This window comes from Zerene cesonia, chromosome 19, assembly GCF_012273895.1.
Source record: "Zerene cesonia ecotype Mississippi chromosome 19, Zerene_cesonia_1.1, whole genome shotgun sequence".
Classification (NCBI taxonomy): Eukaryota; Metazoa; Arthropoda; class Insecta; order Lepidoptera; family Pieridae; genus Zerene; species Zerene cesonia.
Window position 1 is genome coordinate 4533683 of NC_052120.1, and position 22145 is coordinate 4555827.

The 22145-nt window shown below is 33.0% G+C and overlaps 1 protein-coding gene across 1 annotated transcript in view; it reads left to right on the forward strand.

Annotated features, from left to right (window-relative positions):
• LOC119834436 overlaps positions 1 to 22145 on the forward strand; it is an 84233-nt gene that overhangs the window by 20929 nt on the left and 41159 nt on the right. Inside the window, exons 3-6 of the mRNA XM_038358795.1 lie at positions 13407 to 13615; positions 18181 to 18316; positions 21186 to 21319; positions 21597 to 21773. Coding sequence (XP_038214723.1) covers positions 13407 to 13615; positions 18181 to 18316; positions 21186 to 21319; positions 21597 to 21773 — 656 coding nt within the window. The remainder of the gene's footprint in view (positions 1 to 13406; positions 13616 to 18180; positions 18317 to 21185; positions 21320 to 21596; positions 21774 to 22145) is intronic.

A 22145-nucleotide genomic window follows, 5' to 3' on the forward strand; every position in this document is an offset into this window, starting at 1 on the left:
TACAAAAGAGGCGCCACTTATGCCCAATTTTCTAAGATTCAAGGTGATAGAGACAATCACGATGCAGATATTTTGCTACATACCTAGATTGGTTAAACATTCATCATATTGATGACACTGACGATACATTATGTTTATATGAATCACCTATTAGATTCTAATCATATTCTAATAGAATCACAATCCCAAGTGAATTGAGATTCTATTAGAATATGATCGTTTCGGGTAAAAAATACATTTAAGAGATTTTTTCGAAGACTACTCATAAAATAAACTGCACAAGTCTGAAAGGATGTATGAATGTTTGTGACGATTTCAAGCAATAACTACTGAATAGATTTTGATAATAATTGGCACTGACGCAATATATATAAAAATAAAATTATGGCACTATAAATAGGACAGACTTCAATAGACAATTTTTCGTTTATAGATGTTTTTAAAATATATCAATATAATTTATACGTAATACATACACAACAGATTTTAAAATAATACCACAGATTATTTAAAAGATATTACAATACTACAAAGTCTAAGTAACTCCAGCTCTCTATCGTTGTCTGAAAACTACCGAAGCGATCTTTTACAAATTTGCCAGGGATATAAATTGCTCACATTACGGAGAAAGACATAGACTGATTCGTAAACGAGTCTAGAGTAAAACTATCCAAAAACTTCTGCTTATACTTGAAATTCAGTAGTGCTAGACACAGGGTGGAATTTTGTAAAATCAGCTGGGGGAGAGAAGGTATTATTAATATTGTAGATAGAAAATTTTACTCAAAGAGAACATTTCGATATTAAAATAAAACACTGCATTCAATATTAATCAAATTTCTCACTGCATTCAAAGGTTTAAAAAAATCCGCCTCTGACTAGTCGACTAAAATCTGTTAAAAGTAGGTACATCGGTACTTTTATTGCGCCGATCGTTAGGATCAATTATAATAATGAAATAACTTTAAAAATGAAGTAAGAGGTATTACCCTGTATATTGTTATATTACACTCAGTATATTGTAGCATCACTGAAAATTTAAAGGCAGCATTATATTAGTTGCGGATTCAGCATAATGTACATAACCGCAATACTCTCTGAATTTAACTTATTCAAAAGAGCGTTGCACATATATTCAACGGTATGCCAAATTTATAATCAAAATCAAACCTACTTATGTTATAAATGTGAAATGTAACCACTGAATCGAATTTTTGAATGTGGAAGTCGAGCATGTTTCGGCGTGTATCGAGCCAGCTTGCACCGGGGAAGGTAGTACTCCCTCTGGGAACCGTGCTAGTAAAATCCCGGGACTGTCTTTCTTTCCCATTTACTACAACTTACTAAAAGTAGTATATTTTACTTTCATATCACCATACATTAAAATGAATACAATAAAGTTATAAATTCTACCGAAATTAACATATATTGTAGAATCGCACCAAGCCGAAATAGCGGGTGGCTTCTACTACATTAGGGACAATTTCGTTATCACAAAAATATCGATGTTCAGAAATAGTGAGCAGCAAAACAATGCACCACGCACCTTTACAGATGCTGCAGCAATAGATTCACGCCAATTATCCGATTTGCGATAAACGTGTTTTCGAGGGTCGGCGCTCACGCACAGCCGATGATGCGACCCGGTCGACGGCTGAAGTACAAGTGTCGTGGTGCATGACAGTTGCAAAAAACTTTGACAACCTTTGATTGCATAACTCTATGCCAAACATCGATAATACACCACGATCAATTATACGGTAACGAAACATATACGTTTTTATATAGCGAATTTGTAAGTACATATAGATATATGTATAGTCATTTTTACATTCCCTTTTCTAATGAGATGTAGACCTAAAAACTCATAAATATTAATAGAAACAATCATGTTTAACTTCATTTTGTGATTGATGGCGTCTTTGTGTCGGATTATCGTCTTAGTTTGGATTTGGCAGAAACCATTACGAAAGCGGAATAAACCGTTTCTAACGTTTCAATAAAAGTCCTCTTTTGCAACGTTCGGATCATTTTGGAATAATTTCGCACATTTTAATATTTTTTGCTACCAATGTAAGTGTATATATATATATATATATATATATATATATATATATATATATATATATATATACACTACAACCGACGTTCCCAAAAATGAAGGAGGTTTTCCATTCGACTGTATTTTTTTTCTTTTTTGATTTGGCTACTCGAAATATTTATTAGCTCCGCAGGTTTTCACTGATTTCTCTGATTGACCCTATTTTTTCGACAATGACTTTTTTACTATTAATAATAATAAACTACATAATAATATAATATAAAAACTATAAATAAATGTATATTTTTCCAATCAATCATCTAAAACGACATTTGCTATATGTGTCTTCTATATTGTAATAGACTAACTATAAACTAAATTCTAACATAATGACAAAAGTAAATCCAAACGCGGTAATGATACGCCATAACTCTCTAAGTGCTCAGCTAAAGTGGGCAGGAAGATGAATACGGAAATTTATCAGAGCTCTACTCAAAGAAGCTAGAAAGGTTCTCGTAATTTACCTACCGGAACAAATTTTAGTAGCAGCTATACAAAATTATCAACTTAATGGTGGTTTTTGAAAATGAGCAATTAAAAATTCCCTGTGTAAGGTATCTGCTAGAATATTTTAGTAGGAGAAACACTGGGATGGGAGGCACTCGCTCGAGGTTGATTTTAATTCTTCAATACCAATATACACGTCCTTGTAAAACATTAAAAACAATTTATCGCTCCGGTATAAATTGTTATTGTGATCTGTGGCATGATATTTTTATTTCCGAAAGACCTTTGTAATAAAACACCTGCCATCTCTGTTATATCGTTTGTCGTAGGATATGAATTCTCTTTACAGGAATCGTGTGTAACGTTGCTGTTCATATTTTGCAGTTAAAAATGCAATGTAAAAAGGCGAAAGTTTTGAGAAAAAGAAACTTCTGTAGGTACTAATATTTCGAAATAATATTATTCTACAGCTAAAGTTTCGCATTGTGAAGCAAATAAAAATAAAATAATCTGTGGACGACAAGACTAACTTTGAGTGGCGAAGGCAGGAAGCAGATTTAATGTAATTGTCATTTGTTCTTAGTGTTTAATTAAAAAGTAAATTGTGTTTTTTTCTAAAGCGCTATCTATCGATTCAAATAAAATAATCTATGTAATAAAAATGAATCGTCAAAAGGTGTCGCCAAGCGTAAAACTCGAAAACGTTTTGTATGTGGTAGTCGAGCACGCTTCGGCACGAATTGGGCCAGTTCGCACCGGGGAAGTACCAAAACCCCACAGAAGACCGGCGTGAAATAGCATTTTGCTCTGTTTCGTTCGGTGAGTGGGGGAGCCGGAGGCCCATATTCTTTTCCTTACCCTTCCCAGTCCTTTCCTTTATTCCTCTCGCCAATCCTTTCTTAATCCCTTCCCAATTTAAAGTCGGCAATCCATTTGTAGAGGTCTGCAATGGACCTTATGCATCTCCAAATGTTCATGGATGGTGGTAGCGCTTACCATCAGGCGTCCCACCAGCTCCATTGCCGACTGTGAGTGACCAAGAAAAATACGTCTTGACCAATTCCGCTATTTTTCTTTTTCTTTTTTTTTAAGGCACAAGAAACGTTCTTACGTTCTTAAAAAGAGAGAGCCACGGGTGAAACCGACGGGAACGAATACTTTAAAACAGATTAATAGAATATGTAACGAAATACGATTTTACAATTTTCTATCAAACGCATCAAGCGGATGGAAATCTACAGAGTTGTCAAGTAAGAATATTAAATAAAAATCAGTCGCATTAGGAACCTCTTTAGTTTTTGGGAACGTTGGTAGAAAATATATATCTAGAAGAACCCTGGTCATCTATTTGCCATTAAAGAAATATTATCAGTTTTTTTAAGAAAAACCATTATGTGTACAAATCTGAAACTCCGTTCAAATTAATCATTTCATCGTTATGGAAAGCTTATCGTACGTATTCCACAATCCTGATAGCTGACACTATTTTTGCGCATGTCCTAGAGCTATTTATTTTTTTATCACCAATGGGCATTGTGTCTGCTCGAATGTCTGCTATCAATAACCATCAGGCGAACCACCAGCTCAGTTGCCCGCTATCACATGAAAAAAAAAATAAAAAAATAATAAAAATAGAAATATTGTTAAAATTTCTTACAAAAGTAAGGGGGTGCATATAACACTTCTGCACTTCAAAAACACATTGAAATCCAAATCCGAATGATAACGAAATGATGTGTTCTGTCGTTCATTTCCTTGAGAAAGTTAACCGCTCGAGAGCAATTTGAAAATTACTTTAAAACTGAACGCAAATGTTGACAAAAGTAAATATTAAATAGCCATGAGGCAGTTCGTGTAACAAAGTCGTTAAATATACATAATATTATACAGTGTTTTAACACGACTATTTCGTGTTAATTGCAGTTAATTAATTTGGCGCGGAAGGGGCGAGACCCGCGTCCCAAAGGATGTGGTATCGTTTTAGGCCTCCGTTGGGCTTGTCGCATTACACATAACAACTTGCTTCAATTAAAATGTTCACGCTAAAGTAAACGTAAACTTTAAACAATTTCATCTTTGATTTAGCTACATTAAACAACTACAATATGGGTCACAAAGTGTTGATGGAGGGCGATGGATAGTGGAAAGTTCCAACGTCCGGAGCGGTGAGGCGGCGTCAGTTGTGTTCCGCTAAACTAAAGAAACATCACATAAGAAGTAGGAGGTGCGATGGCGATTTTGCCAGGATTCTCATTTGCTGATGGGCTTGTTTACACGCGGCCGCTGCTGAGGTTGTGGATGATTCCCGGCGAATAAATCCGAATAGCGAATAAAGCGGTAAAACGGAAAATAGTGGAGTTTAGTCGTTAGGTTCACTGCCTCCCTAGACATTGGGAGTCCCACGGACCCAAGGGAGCCGTGGATATGCATGAGCATTAAAAAAGTGTCTAAAAAGACAGAGTTTTGGAAAAAGTGATACAATACACTTTGAACATTGCCTCCACAAAACAAGATGTTTACAAACCATAATAAATCACTTGAGGTTGATCCAAAATAAATGCTGAATTTAGGTTTTTTAAACACTGTGTAAGAAATACAATATGTAGATAAGCACCTTCTTTTTAAAGTGACTCCTTATATAGTACGTGTACTTATATGTACAAAAAATTATCACAATGCTTTTTCAAAAAAAAAAAACAAAATGTAAAGGTTAAACATAGTGTCTTTCTATGCAGCTACTGAACATATTTATAACATCCATCAGTATTTTTTCTATTAACGCTGTTTTTTCAGAATGTACGTAGGTAACGTAGCTTACAGCTTCGTTAAACAAGTTCGAACATGGAACGAGCAATATTCCAAATTAAATGACTTAATACACTTCGCTCCGATTGTTGTCTTAAGCGAAGTATTAAATAATTGTAAACTATGTAAATATTTGAACACATAATGAAATGAAACGACCAAAAACAAACTAGAGCATGTTTCCATTCGCGTATTGGTAATACGAAAACACTCATGTTCATCGCATAAGTATAATTTAAATGTAAATATTGTACATGCACAACTCAATAACGTGTTTGATATGCAAATTTCGATTATCTGTATTCATCTAAAACGTGGCTTATCGGCCAACTTGTCTGGTTGACATCCACCTAATTATATCGAATGCGCTAAAAAGAGAATAATGTTTTACGGCTATATGTGTAATTATTTGAATATCACGCTAATAGCTTTATGTAAGGTTAATAGATAGAAAATATTACAGTTACAATATGTGCTCGCTGTATTTATGTTATTTACTAAAATCTAAACTTCTAAAATCGACCTCAATTAAAATCATTTAAAAACAAAAAAAATGTTGAATTTTTGACGCGGAAATAAACTATTTTTTTTTATCCTGTCTTCGATAATAGATATCAATAGATATTATTATATCGATGGATTTTAATGAAATATTTAATTAAAATTTCACCGCAATCGATTTTATGTATTTTTAATAAAAAATTCTTTAAAAAAAAATCCTAAAACATTTTGCACCTACATAGTCAAATATAACAACATTCTCCGTCCATTGAACAATTAACTACATGCAATTGCTCAGGGGAATCAAAAACTTTGAGAAAATTCATTTGCTAGCTAATTTAGCATTTATTGTCATTAGTAAAATGTGATTCGTTTTAAAAGTAGACTGCGTTTTAACAATTAGTTATGCCTGTAGTTATGCTACATATTATTATAGAGGTGATTGATGATTTTTTATTCATATCATATTATTAATTATTATTTGTAGGTGGCTTAGTCCCAATCATCAATAAACACTACTTTTATAAAAGCGCCTGTCCCAGCACTGAAGTGCCTTGTTTTCCTATTGCTTTATCATATGTTTTTTTTATGTTAAAAAACGCTAATAATTATAACGAACAAATTTTACATGACAATATTGACTTTAAATTTGAAAGCGCCAATTCGATGACCCCTCTGACCTCGTAAACTATATAATAATAAATAATTATATACTTCATAATAAACTGTACCAAAACTTCAGAAACTGTAATTATTGTACACCACTTTGTTTAAGTTATGCTAATCGGCAAACAAGCGGTACGATAGGAAAAGTTATAGTTGTGTTGTTCGTTCGAAATTATATAAGAACACTACATAATAACTAATATACTTTAAACTAACGTTGTGTAAATTGCTCTTACTCTCTTACTCTACTTTACATTATATATAAAAATTGTATACTAAAATTTAGTAAAACTTAGTCAGTTAAATCCAGAAAAACGAAAGATATAAAATAATTATAATATGTATATATAGATAGGTATAATAATTCGTTAAATTTAATCACTGTACTGGATCACAATATAAAAAGACATTTGTATTTTTCATATTCATTGCTGTGTATTATCTACAATGGAAAATAACGCATTAATCACACGGACAGAAAGGGTCTGGCGCAAAAACTAGACTGACCTGTCATATATCTTAGAAATAATCTTTCAACTTTATGCCATAATATTGCTTCAAAAAATACAAAAAACATCTGGCATTACAAGCCACTGCACCCCGCTTCACCACCACCGCTCCGTTAATAATGCAGCCTAAATAAACGGTACAAAACGTAAAAATGTTGCACAAAATGGTGACAGACAGAATAATAGAAGCTTGTTTTTATTTCATTGTATTTGTATTTGTTACATGCTTTATGTTATAAATGCCTACAACAAATGCTATGATAGTTTGAAAAACGTTAGATGGCGATTATAGTATATCATAACTTTTTTTATTATTTAAATATTTACAATAATCAGAATGATCATTACATCAATTATTTGTTGTATCACTTAAAAAAACTTCTTCTTGTAGAGAGGTATATGAATGAACCCTTGAATATGAATCAGTTACACGTTAAAAACCTAATTGGTTATTTTGAATATAGCAAAAATTATTATATTTCTTGTCCGGTCCAATGGTTGGTCCATACTGTACTTAAGTATATGCATATAATTATAGAGTATACAACTATATCTGTACATTGAATATATTAAAAATTAATAATAGGGAGGGGGGGGTTTAAAAACAGTAATAGAGCACCAGTCTCAAAAAAGTTGTGACTGTTTGTATGTTTGTTGAAATGTTCTCTTGTTGTATAGGTATTAAGCCTGGGCAATACGTTGGCAATCATTTGTTTTGGAGTACCTGATGACGAACCACAACAGACCACTTAAACAATAAGAGATATAAAAATTGTACCGTAACAAAAATATTTGCACGTGATGAGCATTTTCTGCTGTGAGTATAAATTTTAAGATTTGGAACACCTGATATGAAACTCCAAGAGCCCAGCTACACTATAACATGTATAGGAATGACGTCTTAGCAAAAATTGTTCTGTCTGATAGGCATTTTCTGCCGACTTATAATAATCGAGATGTGGATCATCTGATATAACCAATTTCGCGGTATGATTATAAGATACCATAAGCAAGCACTACATAGGAATTTTTTGAAGAAATTTTTTATACCGTTCTATCGAAATAAACCCTAATTTATTTTAAATCCTCCAATTGTTCACGTCCAAAGTTGAAGCGAACGAAGCCGTGGGCAACAGCTAATCTTTAAATACAGTCGTAATCACACTAATTACTGATTAAACGAAATCGCTGCACATTTATGATAAAAATGCTATAATTCTTTAAATACGTGCTGATTAAAACATTTTTTCAAAACATCTGCTTTTTCAAGCACGGGTAAAGTTTTAAGCAACATTTTCTGCTACGCTATATATATGTTTTCAGGAAAAACCGCACCCGGTTCACTGTGTCTTGTTGAATATTAAATTATTTACGATGTTCCAGAGAGATTAAAAACAACAAAATTCAAAACGAAACATGTATATACCTATAATAGCTACTAGGTATACCAACAAGTAGGTTATACCCATATGATTGTTTGTACCTACGCAAATACGCCCACGTTTTAAGGATCTAAACGAATTTTCTTGTTCCATAATAATAGTCAATTATTTTTATTGTTTTTAAAAATACAGCTCGTTGGTTCTTCTTTTCTTTATCCTTACATGAACTCTAACGCTATCGTTATATTCCACATTTTATTTAAGGTCCTAAATAGTCTCTTGAATGGCAGACAAAACAAACTGAATTATTTATCAGTCTTACTTTGTAAAAGCAAAACCCCTCTAAAACAAGAATACGTTTCGTAAAATATATATTATTTAGATTTGAAATATGCTGTAGTAAGATGTCCTCGTGCATTTCTTAAATATTTTTGCATAAATATTTAAGATGAACAGACAAGTAAATTAAAAAGTATATTTTAATTATCTGTACCACATAGTAGGTACTCGTTTTTTTCAACCATGTAGAGACATTTCAAAATATAGGTCGAGTGTATCTCGTGCAACCCGTACTTGGATGTGGGAAGATTAGCATTAGAAAGTCATTACACGTAGCGAGTAATATAACATTTGTTTGTATCTACTTAATTAATTTAATGAGTGTATTTTTATTTAGTCTACAAACAATAACAGTGGCACACATAATTTAAATAAAACTAATAATTCAGAGTTATGTCACCCGTTTTAAATGTAAATATAAAGAATTATTTTAGGATATCATCTCTATTCAGTTTATCAGAGAGAATAGTCTACACTCATTTAGAAAAAGTCCAATATTCTTAGTCCTTTTTCTAATAATATAAATATAAATATACAGACTACAGTAAAGTTCGTAACAGAAGACGACCTCTCTTACGAATTTTATATATGACATAGTGATATGATATGAATGTTATAATAAAAAAATAGTGAAATTTTTTCTATAACCGTTATAATCGACACTTTATGTATTCAATTCAAGAAATTTTTCATTTATTTCAGCATATGGTTATCTCTGAATTAAGAAGTTATTATGTTGCATAGTAGAAAACAGCTAAAGGTTTTTTTTTTATACGAAAGGGACGCACTTTTATGGCCCTCAAGGGTCTCACTGCTGCTCTCGTAAAGAAGTATTTTATTTTTCCCTTTCACTCCTACTCAATCGATGTTTTTAAAGTTTCACTATGTCATTCAGCTCTAGATATAATTAAATAATCATGTTTACATTTAATTAGAATATCAGTTGGTTAGTTTTTTAAAGGCAGGAAGAGACCGATTTATTTTACTGAAAAGTACAATAAATAACATGTCAATAATAAAGTTTAAAAAGGTCTATCATATATAATGCAAACGCAATGTTACAAATAAAAAACCCTCTCCTCTTTGTATTCTAGTATGCATTTGGGAATTGATTGTGCCTCGTGTATCTTTAAATTATCAAGTGTTTCGATATTTTGGAATGCGTATTATTATATAAACAGTGTAGTCAAGAAGATCTGTTGATGCAGATAATTCTTAGATAAGTAGATACGAATTATTTTTTGAATTTTTAACTTAATAAATAATATTTGCCGTAATTAGTATTGTGCCGCTAGATCGTTTACTCAAATTAATTTTAGGCTATAATAGGACGTCTCAAGCAATTAAGCTAGTCTTGAATTTATAATGGAAACTAGTTTATAATTACCGCACACTTTATTAGCTACAAACGCTCAGCTCTATGATCGTAAAGTCTCAACGTAAAGATAACGATTTTAGTTTATTACATCTACGAATATTATACAAAGAAAACGCAATACAATGAAAGATATATATCTTAATTTTACTTTAATTTGAAATGCTTGCTAAAAAATATTAAGCATGAGAGGGTATTGGTGTAGTGCAATCGATTCCAACCCTATTTATATATTAAGCGTTATATTTCGAGTAATTTTGTTACTATATTATTTATTTAAAATTACGTCATTCGTTCACACTGTCGTGATATAAGTCGAGCGTGTAATTTTGTCAAAAAATTTATATAATATGTCAATTGCAATATTCGGCTTAACCTTCTGGTAATATTATTGTTACTCTTTCGTGCAATAATATTCAACGTAAGATAATTCAACGTTGGCCTCTGAACAATTCCGGAATCAGAACGGAGGTACAAACATAATACAAAACACATAATTTTCACACCGCCCACGTACTCGCCATTTCAGTGGCACGCGCCGTGTATACCTGCACTTCCGACACTCACACGGAACAATATCAATAAAATCGTATTATCCTTGAAAAAACCGAATAAAATTAAACGATAAATATTTATTCTATGGGCTTCAAACGAGTTCATAAATGAAGGAATGAAGATATAACTGAATGGCTGGGAAACAATATAACTGTGACATTTACAGTCCAGTCTAAATGGGACATAAATGTTGTATGTGGTAGTCGAGCACGCTTTGGCACGAATTGGGCCAGCTCGCACCGAGGAAGTATCACACCCCCACAGAAGACCGGCGTGAAATAGCATTCTGCTGTGTTTCGTTGGGTGAATGGGGGAGCCGGAGGCCCATATACTTTTCCTTCCCCTTCCCAGTCCTTTCCTTTATTCCTCTCGCCAATCCTTTCTTAATCCCTTCCCAATTTAAAGTCGGCAATCCATTTGTAGAGCGGTAAGGTCTGTAATCGACTTTACGCCTCTACAAATGTTCATGGGCGGTGGTAACGCTTACCATCAGGCGTTCCACCAGCTCCATTGCCGACTGTGACATTTAAAAAAAAAAATAATAATGTAGAGAAAGAACACCTTACAAAAACCCATTACAACAACCACCCATTTACATTCAACCCATTTACAAATATTTGTTAGTCCACTTTGAAAGTAATAATTTTTATTTGTATAGTGGTTTCCTTCTTATTAATAGTTATTGTATTATTTGACTTGCATATAAACCATTACTCATAACTTTATTGTATCTTCAGTAAATCTGTTAAAGATTATATGGTATGTATGGTATTCCTCACCCGTTATAATATTGAATACATGCAAACTATGTTCAAGTAACACAAACCAGGCAATATTTAGACTTTTCAATGGAGCAAACAGCCGCTCAGATAGAAACAAAAGATCAACAATAGATATTTCAGCGAAATACGAAACGAAAGCTTTCAAGATATCACAAGAAATTCCTGTAAGAATATTTCTGACAGTAACAATCGTATTTCTATGTAATATATTTCGCTTACTGGAATTTAAAATTTAAAGGACGATTCGTCTTACTGACGTTCGTGCAGCTTATCTAGTGCACTCACCTTTCTATACAACTTGTAAAAATTGAAACATTCATCTTTTAATCGCGATGTAGAATTCTGCTGAGGGCTGCATATTTGTTGTTGCATGTTACGTAACTTAATGCTCAAACTCTTTGACAATTTGCTGAATTTTTGTACAAGAATTCTAACCTGTCTATGATAAGTTGGTACCTAGTTAGTTTATTGATTTTGTGACTAAATAGGAATAAACCGAATTCGCAGTCTCCACATCTATATTTATGGTGACCGTTCCTGAGTTGTTGCACCTTGTCTGTTGTTCTGTTGTTTTTTTTTTTTACTTAAATCTGAAATTTTTAATTCTTAACGCCATATCTTAGTGAATGTATGAGTATGAGTATGTATTTTTATTATTGGAAAACGATAAATCCAATGAACAAGCATAAATTACTAAATAGGTACTACGTAAACGTAAGTCTTAACTAGACATTACAATAATCACACAGAAAATTTAAAAATAAATGCAGGGTAGTTCAATTTATTATTTTTTAATTGCTAACAATATATTACAAATTTTCCCATTATATAAACATATTTTGTACTTGTCGTGCACTTTGTTTAGATAATAAAGAAATAAATATAATTTGAAAAATTGTGCTTCAATTGCGGCTATTATGATATTAGTCCTATAAATACACAACGCTACTATATATATGCTATACTACGAGTTTTTTTTTTCTATTTGTTGTTTAATTACAAAATCAAAGCGTATCTCAAAAAAGTTTGTTAATGGAAATTCTAATAAAAAATTACTGTACGTATATAACGAATTGGGCTGTAATTGATTACAGCGGTATTGTACCTCTGCGTACCAACTAGAGAGTTGCATAGTTCAGGCGGAACTCATAAACCGTGCAAATCATAACAACACCGGGAATGGTATACGGCACGCAAAGAGGATGCGATACTTTTACGTGTTTCCATTTCCGTAGATTGCAAATTACACTACAGCTCAATGTTTCGTTGGTAAATTTGATATATCCAATATGAAATCCGTTTGCGATACGTTACTTTTACCTACATTCGATTTGCAGTTCGCAATTTCATTTGACGACGATTGAATGAAAGTTGTATACGTAGAATTAAGAACAAATAATATAATTAATAATTTTCTTTTGGGTACGTTGTCATTGCGTACCTGCAAACACTTTAAGCTTTTCTGTCAACTTGTTAATTCTTATCTCGCACTCCCTCTACGAATATAAACATAACATTGTGTATTCATGCAAATTGTGTAAGATTTGACAAAATTTTCTAGGCAACGTGACATAAGAATTATTCAACACTAACAACAAAAAAATGTCTTGAAATTGATTTATAAATATTCAATATAGAATTAGAAATTTATTCAGACGCCATATAAAAAGTATAATATAATGATTTTAATAATTTAAAGATGAATGAAAATTAACCCTATAGATAGTAAATTTTACGATTTTAGGAATACGAATCGTAAAAACCAAAGCCATAATTAAGAACGCTGCTTGCCTAAATACGCAGTGAGGATAGGTTGTTGTGGTACGTTCATTCCAAAAAAAAGAAACAAACTATCTAAATCCACGTTCAATCGGCCAGCTATTTTTAACGAGCTCTTAGCGTGCTTGCGTCGTGAGCATTAAGCATTCTCTTTGTTTCTTTCAGCGCGTGGTCACACAGAAGTCCGCGTGGAGCTGCAAATGGAGAGATGGGCAGCCCGAGGCGGCTCCGTCCGGCTACGATGCGTTCACGACGTGCCTCCACACCTCCTAGATAAAGTCGTCTTCCTCCGCCACGGCACCAAGATCTTCCAATACATTAGAGACAGGAAACCGCCATACAGGAACTTCACGACACCCGGCGCTGTACTCAACGTTAGTGTGAAGTTTTATACGGCTACCTTTCTTTAACTAGAGCACTATAGAATTAGAAATATAGTTTTATTGTTTTACTCTTTCTTTATACATATATTTCTTAATGTACTAAATCATAGGAATGCCTCTGAATTCTCTAGAATAAAGCCGTAAGAATTCAATAACCTTCAATTACGGACTAAAACAAAGACACAATGCTTGATACGCTGATATTACAAAAATAGTAATAAACTGATAAAAATCTATGAGAAAATGTAAATAATATTTACACAATAATCACAGTTGTAAGACGGGGAGGGTCGGGTTGCCCTCTCCCGTGACACTATTATGGGGCTGACACCCGCAAGCAACGGTCATAAATGAAGGAAATTGCAACATTTTCCCCTTATTACAAGGCAACACTAATTTATTTATGCGACAGTAATTCTCGACGGATATAATAACATTTTATGATTTATGATGCTATATTAGTCTAAATACTTTGTAAGATTTATATGAAAGTTATGATATATTTTACGTTGCTCGTTAGAATACTAACTATACTAAAATAAAGAAGGTCAAGAATACTTGACCTTCTTTATTGATATCTATAAATACTAAGGTTTGTAATAAATTTATACCTATCTTCACGTTTATAAGTGTACAATATATTTTATTAATACAGATTAGTAATAATTCTAGACATAGATTTATAAATATAGAAGACGACAAATTATAAAATAACTTCATCATCATCATCATCATCATCAGCCCATACATGTTCCCACTGCTGGGACACAGGCCTCCTATGAGGGTCCAGGCCATGATCCACCACGCTGGCCAAGTGCGGGTTGGCAGAAGTCACATGTAGTCGAACTTTTGATTCTTGGCCATGCCGGTTTCCTCACGATGTTTTCCTTCACCGTTTTAAGCAGTGGTTATGTTAAAAAAAAAAGTGAGTGCACCCATTAAGTTGGACCCATACGCAATATTGTCATCGGTCGGGTTTGGTGGTGCCCTGGAACCAGATGCAATATTCATTGAAAGGACTGCTGTTGCGGTGAACGTTGAGCCATGCCTGTGAAAATAATTTCAAAATTGTTAAAATATACTCAATTTGAATTTAATTACATTACGTGTGCAAGAATCCCAGGTAGTTAGGTGCTTGTAGCTACAAATAAATTGAAATTTTATATTATCTCATTTCGCTTTTATTTATGCTCCAGAAAAGCTGAAATAAATATTTTATACGTAAACGTCAGATACACGTTGCGAGCTTGTAACTCACTTTTAAAATATATTTCCACTATAAATATTGTCAGTCTCAATTTTTACATTTTTATTATAACAAATCAAATTAAAAGTATATTATAAAATAAATTAAAGTCAACAATTTAATTTTAAACTAATAAGAAAAAGTAATCTTTTAAGCTAAATTATATATCTACTCTTCAAAACTTTGAACTGATTGATAATAAATAAATGTAGGATTAACACAAGCTGCGATAACTAATCGAATGTATATCAATTGTAATTGACACCCAACTCAAGTCTTTGTCTTCAAATATTCAATACTTATTTCCTTACTCACTTTTTTGCTCCAATATTCCAAAATATCCTTATTCACTTCAAAGGACGTGCGAGGAATCCACTACGCCTTAATTCATACACTCGCTTTAAACGTCATTCACATGCCTTAAGTTGCGAAACGTAAGCCATTTGCAAACACTCCAGAATGTATGGACTCACCTTAAAAGCTAGAAGTGGGGATGCCGTCAGGGTAATAGCCCGGCTGGAGTTAATTTTCCGGGTCGACGTTGGGTGAGGTAGCCATACTATATGGAACATTACGCACTGTTACATAGTTCTTAGATGTTCGGTGAAAAATTAACACCTATTCGTCTGTGTCTGTTATAAAATAATATGTATTATTGTCTTGTAGGCAAGAAAATGTGAGAGTAATAAAAAAATGTAAATGTAAAAGTAGGGTGTAGGGAAATGTGGTAATGCATAAGTTAAGATTTTATGTACATTTCGTCATACCAATAAGTAAAATGAGAGAATCTGTTTATAGTATCAAAGTACCATTATTTTAATAAATACAAATGGATGTACTTACGGAAACATTAGGATTTAAAAGAAATACTCATTTTGACTGTTTAAACCGCGGGACGCGGCTAGTTTATCGCAATTTAATTCAGTTTTGTAATTTGTAATGTTCATTTCACCCATAATTTTTATTGTGTGCTCAAATACAGCCGCACAAACACAAATTCTATACGTAGTTTTATCATGCAGACACCCTAAATAAAGTTTCTCATCAACGCTCTGTTCACCGTTTAGTTAAAACGTCTTAAGGAATTAGAAGGTCTCAGGTTGCAACTTCATGAAAATTACTATATTACCCCAAGCTAGCCGCCTACAAAGTAACCATTTTCTACTTACTACGGCACGCAGCAGCCTTCTTTGTTTCTTTTAATTAATTGCTCATTACATCTTTCTCGCACAAATAATCCGATCATACAAACCCGGTTATAATAAAAATAAACCGTGTCAAGTAACGATCACCATATTTGCAATATCAGATGTGGGCTGTTGAATGCTTTGCATAATAAATTTAAAATTATAAAAGCTCACTTAACAGATAATAACTGGCAGGAAACTGTGGAAATGCGTAACAATGGAATGAAAACGTACAAAAGCGATTCATTTCAACGCCCATCATTCTTCCAAAACTCAAAACATTCTATGGCTTTTATCTTCTAAATGATTCTAAATATACACAATACACAACGCATATTTACAATAAAGCATTTGTATTCAATAATATTTAGTTTAAAAAAGTACGGATAATACAGAATGGTTCAATTTGTCCTTGCAGATTTTTGGGTAAAAAGAATTTTCAGTGCCTCCTGCCTCCTTGAACCTTTTTAAGATGAAAACTCATTCCTATTACCCTACACTTCTGAGGATTGTTAATAGCCTTCATTACATTCGTTTTCAATAAAAAATTAAAAAAGATGAGAGTCTGAACAGTTTTTTTTTAGTTTAATGACCTGCACTTAAATATACATTAACTAAATATTAAAGTTTTCATAACATTTATGTAAAAAAAGATAAGCAAAATGTAGTTTATACCGAAATTAGAAATCAATCCTGATTGATATTTTACTGAAATGCCACAAGGGGCGGGTGGCACAATTCAGAAATAATAGAAAATTCGATGTGATTCCGAAAAGATAAAAAAATAGATGAGCTTAAAATGCAGGCCAGTAAATTTATAAAGCAGGTAGGCGTTTTTCTCATTTACATCGGTTCAAGTGAAGTCAATCAGATAGAAAAACAGCGTTGGAAAAGCGCATTTAATTTAATTCGGTTTAACTTACGTTCTGTTGCATGTACCCTTCTCATTTGAGCGTGAGGGCGTAACAGGTCGACCTCGCTTCCAGGTCAGTCTGGGAATTACTGATAGACTAAGTGCAAGACCCTGACTTCGATACGTAAAAAACAGAAGCTTTTATTTTAAGCACCTTTTTAACATTAATTAAGACAAATTGTTCTTGGAGCGTTGTTGTGGTTATAATGATCGTTAAAATATTGGAAAGCTTGTAGTATACCTACTTAGAATATACTTATTACCTACATTGTTGCCTGCGTTTCAATAGCTGGCAATATAATACATACTTACCTTTAAAAACAATATTTTAAACCTTAAATTGGACTTGAAGAATAGAATAACGTTTGATTCATTTTTATTTTTTTGTCTGTTACGCTGTATTCTCTCTTTCAGAGAAATTCAAGAAAGTAAAGGAAACAATCGCAATTTTCAATAGTTGCAATATAAACATAACAATCTGTGATAGTTAAATAATTATTTATTTTATGTGGAATAAATTAATAGGTACATATTCATATATGTATCCGAGGAAATTAATGCGTTATAATCATGTAATTAAATTAGTAAGTGGTGTAAATAGGTCCCTCAAAATAAAACAATGGTTTCTAAATAAGGTTTTTGGTAAAGCAAATAAATATCGAGATATACGCATCTAAAGTCATAAAAATCTCATACTACTTCTTCGAAAGATTTTTGTGTTTTTTATGTCAAAGCGGGCAACTGAGCTGGTGGTTGGCCTGATGGTAAGCGATCGCCATTGCCCATGAACATTCACAGAGTTTACTGCCTCTGCGAACGTGTTGCCCGCTTTTAAGGGGTAAAGGAAAAGGAAAGGATTCACAACTGGTAAGAAGGAATGGACTGGGACGGGTGAGGAAAAGGAAATAGGCTTCCGGCTCTCCCACTCACCGTACGTACAAAGGCATGCCACTATTTCACGCCGGTTTTCTGTGGGGGTGTGGTTCTTCTCCGGTGCGAGCTGGCCCAATTCGTGCCGAAGCGTGCTCGACTCCCACAATAAATATTTGTCCACGTAATACAATATTTTGTAATCCACATGAGCACAGTCGCGAGCGGAGAGCAAATTCCCAATAAGGTAAAACACTTCGCCACCACTGTACTAAAAGAACTTTTAGGACAACTTATGTATAAAAATTCCATAATAAAAAGATTTTCCCATATTTTTCAGATCGCTCTCGCAACAGAGAACTCCATAATCCTGCAGAACCTTGACTTCGCAGCGAGCGGCAGCTACTCGTGTGAAGTATCCCTTGACACACCTATCTATACAAAAGCGTCTCCTGAAAAGCAACTTACAGTATTCCGTATGTAAACCTTTGTTTCGTTAACCTTTAATCTAATATTGAAAGTGTTATTCAAATCACATTTTATGAAGTCTTTGACAATGACTTTTTATATACAGCTTGCCTAGATACTATTAGTATTTATTTTGAAACCCAACCATACTGTAAAAAACAATAATTAATTATATTTATAAGCTATGTAAGCATAGCGTAAATAGTTTAAAATATAATATGCTCAAGAAGATAACAGGATAATGGTAATCTTTAGATTTTCTTACTCGTTTTGATTTCGTACATCGAATTCAAAAATAGGTCTATAATATGCAGGTCATGATGTTGTTTTGTGTGTAATATTTATATATTGGACTGTTTTAAGTAGTTTTAAAATATATAAATATTTAACGTATTTACCTCACATTGCCACCCTACTGCGTGCAATTCGCACGTAAATGGATTTATTGACACAGATATAAAAATATTTAACTCAATTTTATGTTCCAAAAACTATAATTAAATTGTGTCATATGAAATTGCACACGGATTCACGTCATCGTGTGCTATAGTGAACTATCGCAATTCATCTATAATAATTGTGTAGCTGCAGTTACAGTGTGTTCTTCATTAATATAAAATATTTTTCTCTCGTAGTTTTACTATATCTGAGTTTTGTTTACACTTAAACCTCTCATTGATAATTGAAAAAAAAGAAACGTATTTGTTATGTTTGTAACGCTTTTACAAAAACCACTGGACCGATTACAGACATTGTTCTGAAATGTTAATAAATATTACATTATCGTAATTATATACTAATGCCGCACTTCCTGAATATTCATCAAATAATGCAAAATTCTCTCTTCACAAATTCCATCCATAACCAAATTGAATGCATCGTTTTGTTGCCTCGCGCATTGCAATAATGACCTCGGCTTAGGTTCTAACAGCCGAAATATAAACTGTATTGTAAGTGAATAGGACCCAAAATACATATTTACAAAATCTTTGTCTTATAATAGTCGAAATAAAGCTTAATTAAAAGACATTGTTATAGAATGAGACTATATTATATAATAAAACATGTTACTCTGGTTGTCTAGAAGAAATCACTGCATAGTGTCAAGGTGACCAATAATGCTAAATCATAATTGTAGAATATATCATCTATACTAATATATAAGCAGGAAACTTTTATACTTTTGTCTGTTTTCACGCAAAAACTTATGTACCGATTTCAAAAATTCTTCCACCATTCGAAAGCTGCAACTTCACTGTGGGACGTAGGCTATATTTGTACCACGGGCGACGAAGACAAAGGTAGGCAACATGGATATTTTATAACCTCAAAACAATGGTTAGTAATTGTATTTCTCTTTGTCAGTTTGCAACTGCGTCAAGCACGTAAAAACCCTGATTTTGAAAAATTTTATGTGATGAAAAATGTATAAGATTAAATTTAAAGACTCATTAGTGGATAGGTCTTTAAAAATAAAATAGATGTTTCTAAAAAATTAGCTATTAGGTACAATCAGCCCTATGGGCTCTACAACAAACTATACACTTTAAATATCAAAGTCAAAGTTTTGTTTATTTTAGAATTAAGGTTGTTTGTTTAATTTGTATTGTTATTTTGTTGAATGTAGAAAAAGTAAGGAAATTTTCAATACTACTGATTTTTCTGTACGAAAAAGGTTGCAATGGTTTATTTCTTCGATCGGGTAATTTATCACGTGCGGGTAGAGTAACAAATATTGTGGTCCGTTTTTTATTGCTTAGAATTCGTTACCATCCGATCGTGTGTTAGTTGGGATGCTGGCTCCGGCCTCCCATAGAACATTTCTTAACGAAATGTAAATTCGCTACTTTTCTATGCTATTATATGTATCGTGAATTTATTTCGATCTACCATCTAAAAAGAACTATATCTTTTACCTAGAGTATTGTTTATCTTGAAATACCAATGTGCATAAACCATTGCAATGATACAAGGAAATAACTTATTAATTGTTCTACGTTAAAAAAATATTAATTGCGCAATCAATTATTTCAAAAAAGAATAGACTGTGTTCACATTACAGATAACGTAATACTATACTAAGTTTATATGTACCTATAAAATATATAAACATTTGCAACACACTCACTCACTTCTTCATTTAAATGTAAATTTGTGGGCCAAAACAGCGTACAGCGTGCCACATAATTGAGGCAACAGGGTGCGGAAGCGGACGGGAAATCATTCAGTTTCAGGAAATTAACTAATGGACTGGAAAACATTCACACAATCTGTCTGCAATGTTCGCAGGGGCAACTATTATAGCGATCATTATAATTCTTACTTCTATATCCTACTATAAATATAAAAACTATATACTATAAATCAAATACTGCTTACAAAATAAAGGTTATGTTACCATCCTACTTCCTACTAATATTATAAATGCGAAAGTTTGTAAGGATGTGTGTTTGTTGCTCTTTCACGCAAATACTACTTAACCGATTGCAATGAAATTTGGTTTGTAGACAGCTGGACAACTGGAATATAGGCAACTTTTTGTCCCGATATTCCTACGGGATACGGACTTACGCGGGTGAAACCGCTGGGCGCAGCTAGTTACCTATAAATGCAAATGTGTGTTTGTTGTTTGTCCTTGATTGTGATTTTTGTCTCTGGAGGTACGTAGAAGACGAGAAGGTGACACGGGCTACTTCTGACACCGGTGAAACTTCTTATTCCGATAGGAATTCTCTTTGACTACGCCGACTTTTACCACCTATGTTTCCTCAGTTCTTATGAAAAAACCGAAGTATTTCCATACCCACAAAATTTCTAAGTTTCTCCTCAACGTGCATATAAGATGTAAGGATTACATTTTTTTTTTATTTTTTTAAGATCCCCAAAAACACCACCCCCGTATCGACTTTCCAAGTAGATATTTGAGCTTCGATGAGACTCTCAGAGTGAACTGCACCAGCGCGCCTGCGCTGCCGGCGCCGCACATCACATGGTTTATTAATGGCAAAAAGGTAATCTCATATCCCATTCACATTCAAATATACAGTTACAATCTTCCTATTTAATAAATGCTTAATTACTAAAATGCCACGTTATAAAACTCAATATCTGAATTAAAGAATTGAGAATGAGTTTCGTAAATATATTTGTTGTTAAATAAACAATGTGACAAACAAGAGTTAACAAAAATTTTAATGTATCTTATTATTGAAAAATTGTACCCCGAAAGCAATAATCTTTACGTGATTAGTGTATTATAGTCTACATTCGATTTCCTACATATTACAGATGGATGAAGTTCAAGCCAACTCCCACAAGTATCGGGTGTCCATGAGTGAACGCAGTTCACGGAGGGGTCTCCTCAAGACCTTTGAACCTGAATCTGAATCAAGCACTCCACCAATCCTCGCACTCACACATACATCTCGTGTCGCTACAAGAGCGCCTGGCTGTGTACTTAAAGAGGTAAAATTTCGATTTTTTTTCTTTTTTGTACGTACCGACTTGATTCTGATCTTATATACCCAATACTGTAGGTATTAAGAATCCATTTAGTGCAATACATACTATTGCCTCCATTTTAATCGAGAGATGTAAATTAGAGATAAAGTAAATTAAAAAGACGATGATCTATTTCATAATTAATTAATTATTACAGAAATCATATTAAACTGTACATAACATTTATAATTGCGAAAGTTTGTGAGGATATGTGTATGTTTGTTACTCTTTCACGCAAAAGCAACTGAACCGATTGCAATGAAATTTCGTACGTAGATAGCTGGACAACTGGAATAACATATAGGCAACGTTTATCCCGATATTCCTACGGGATAC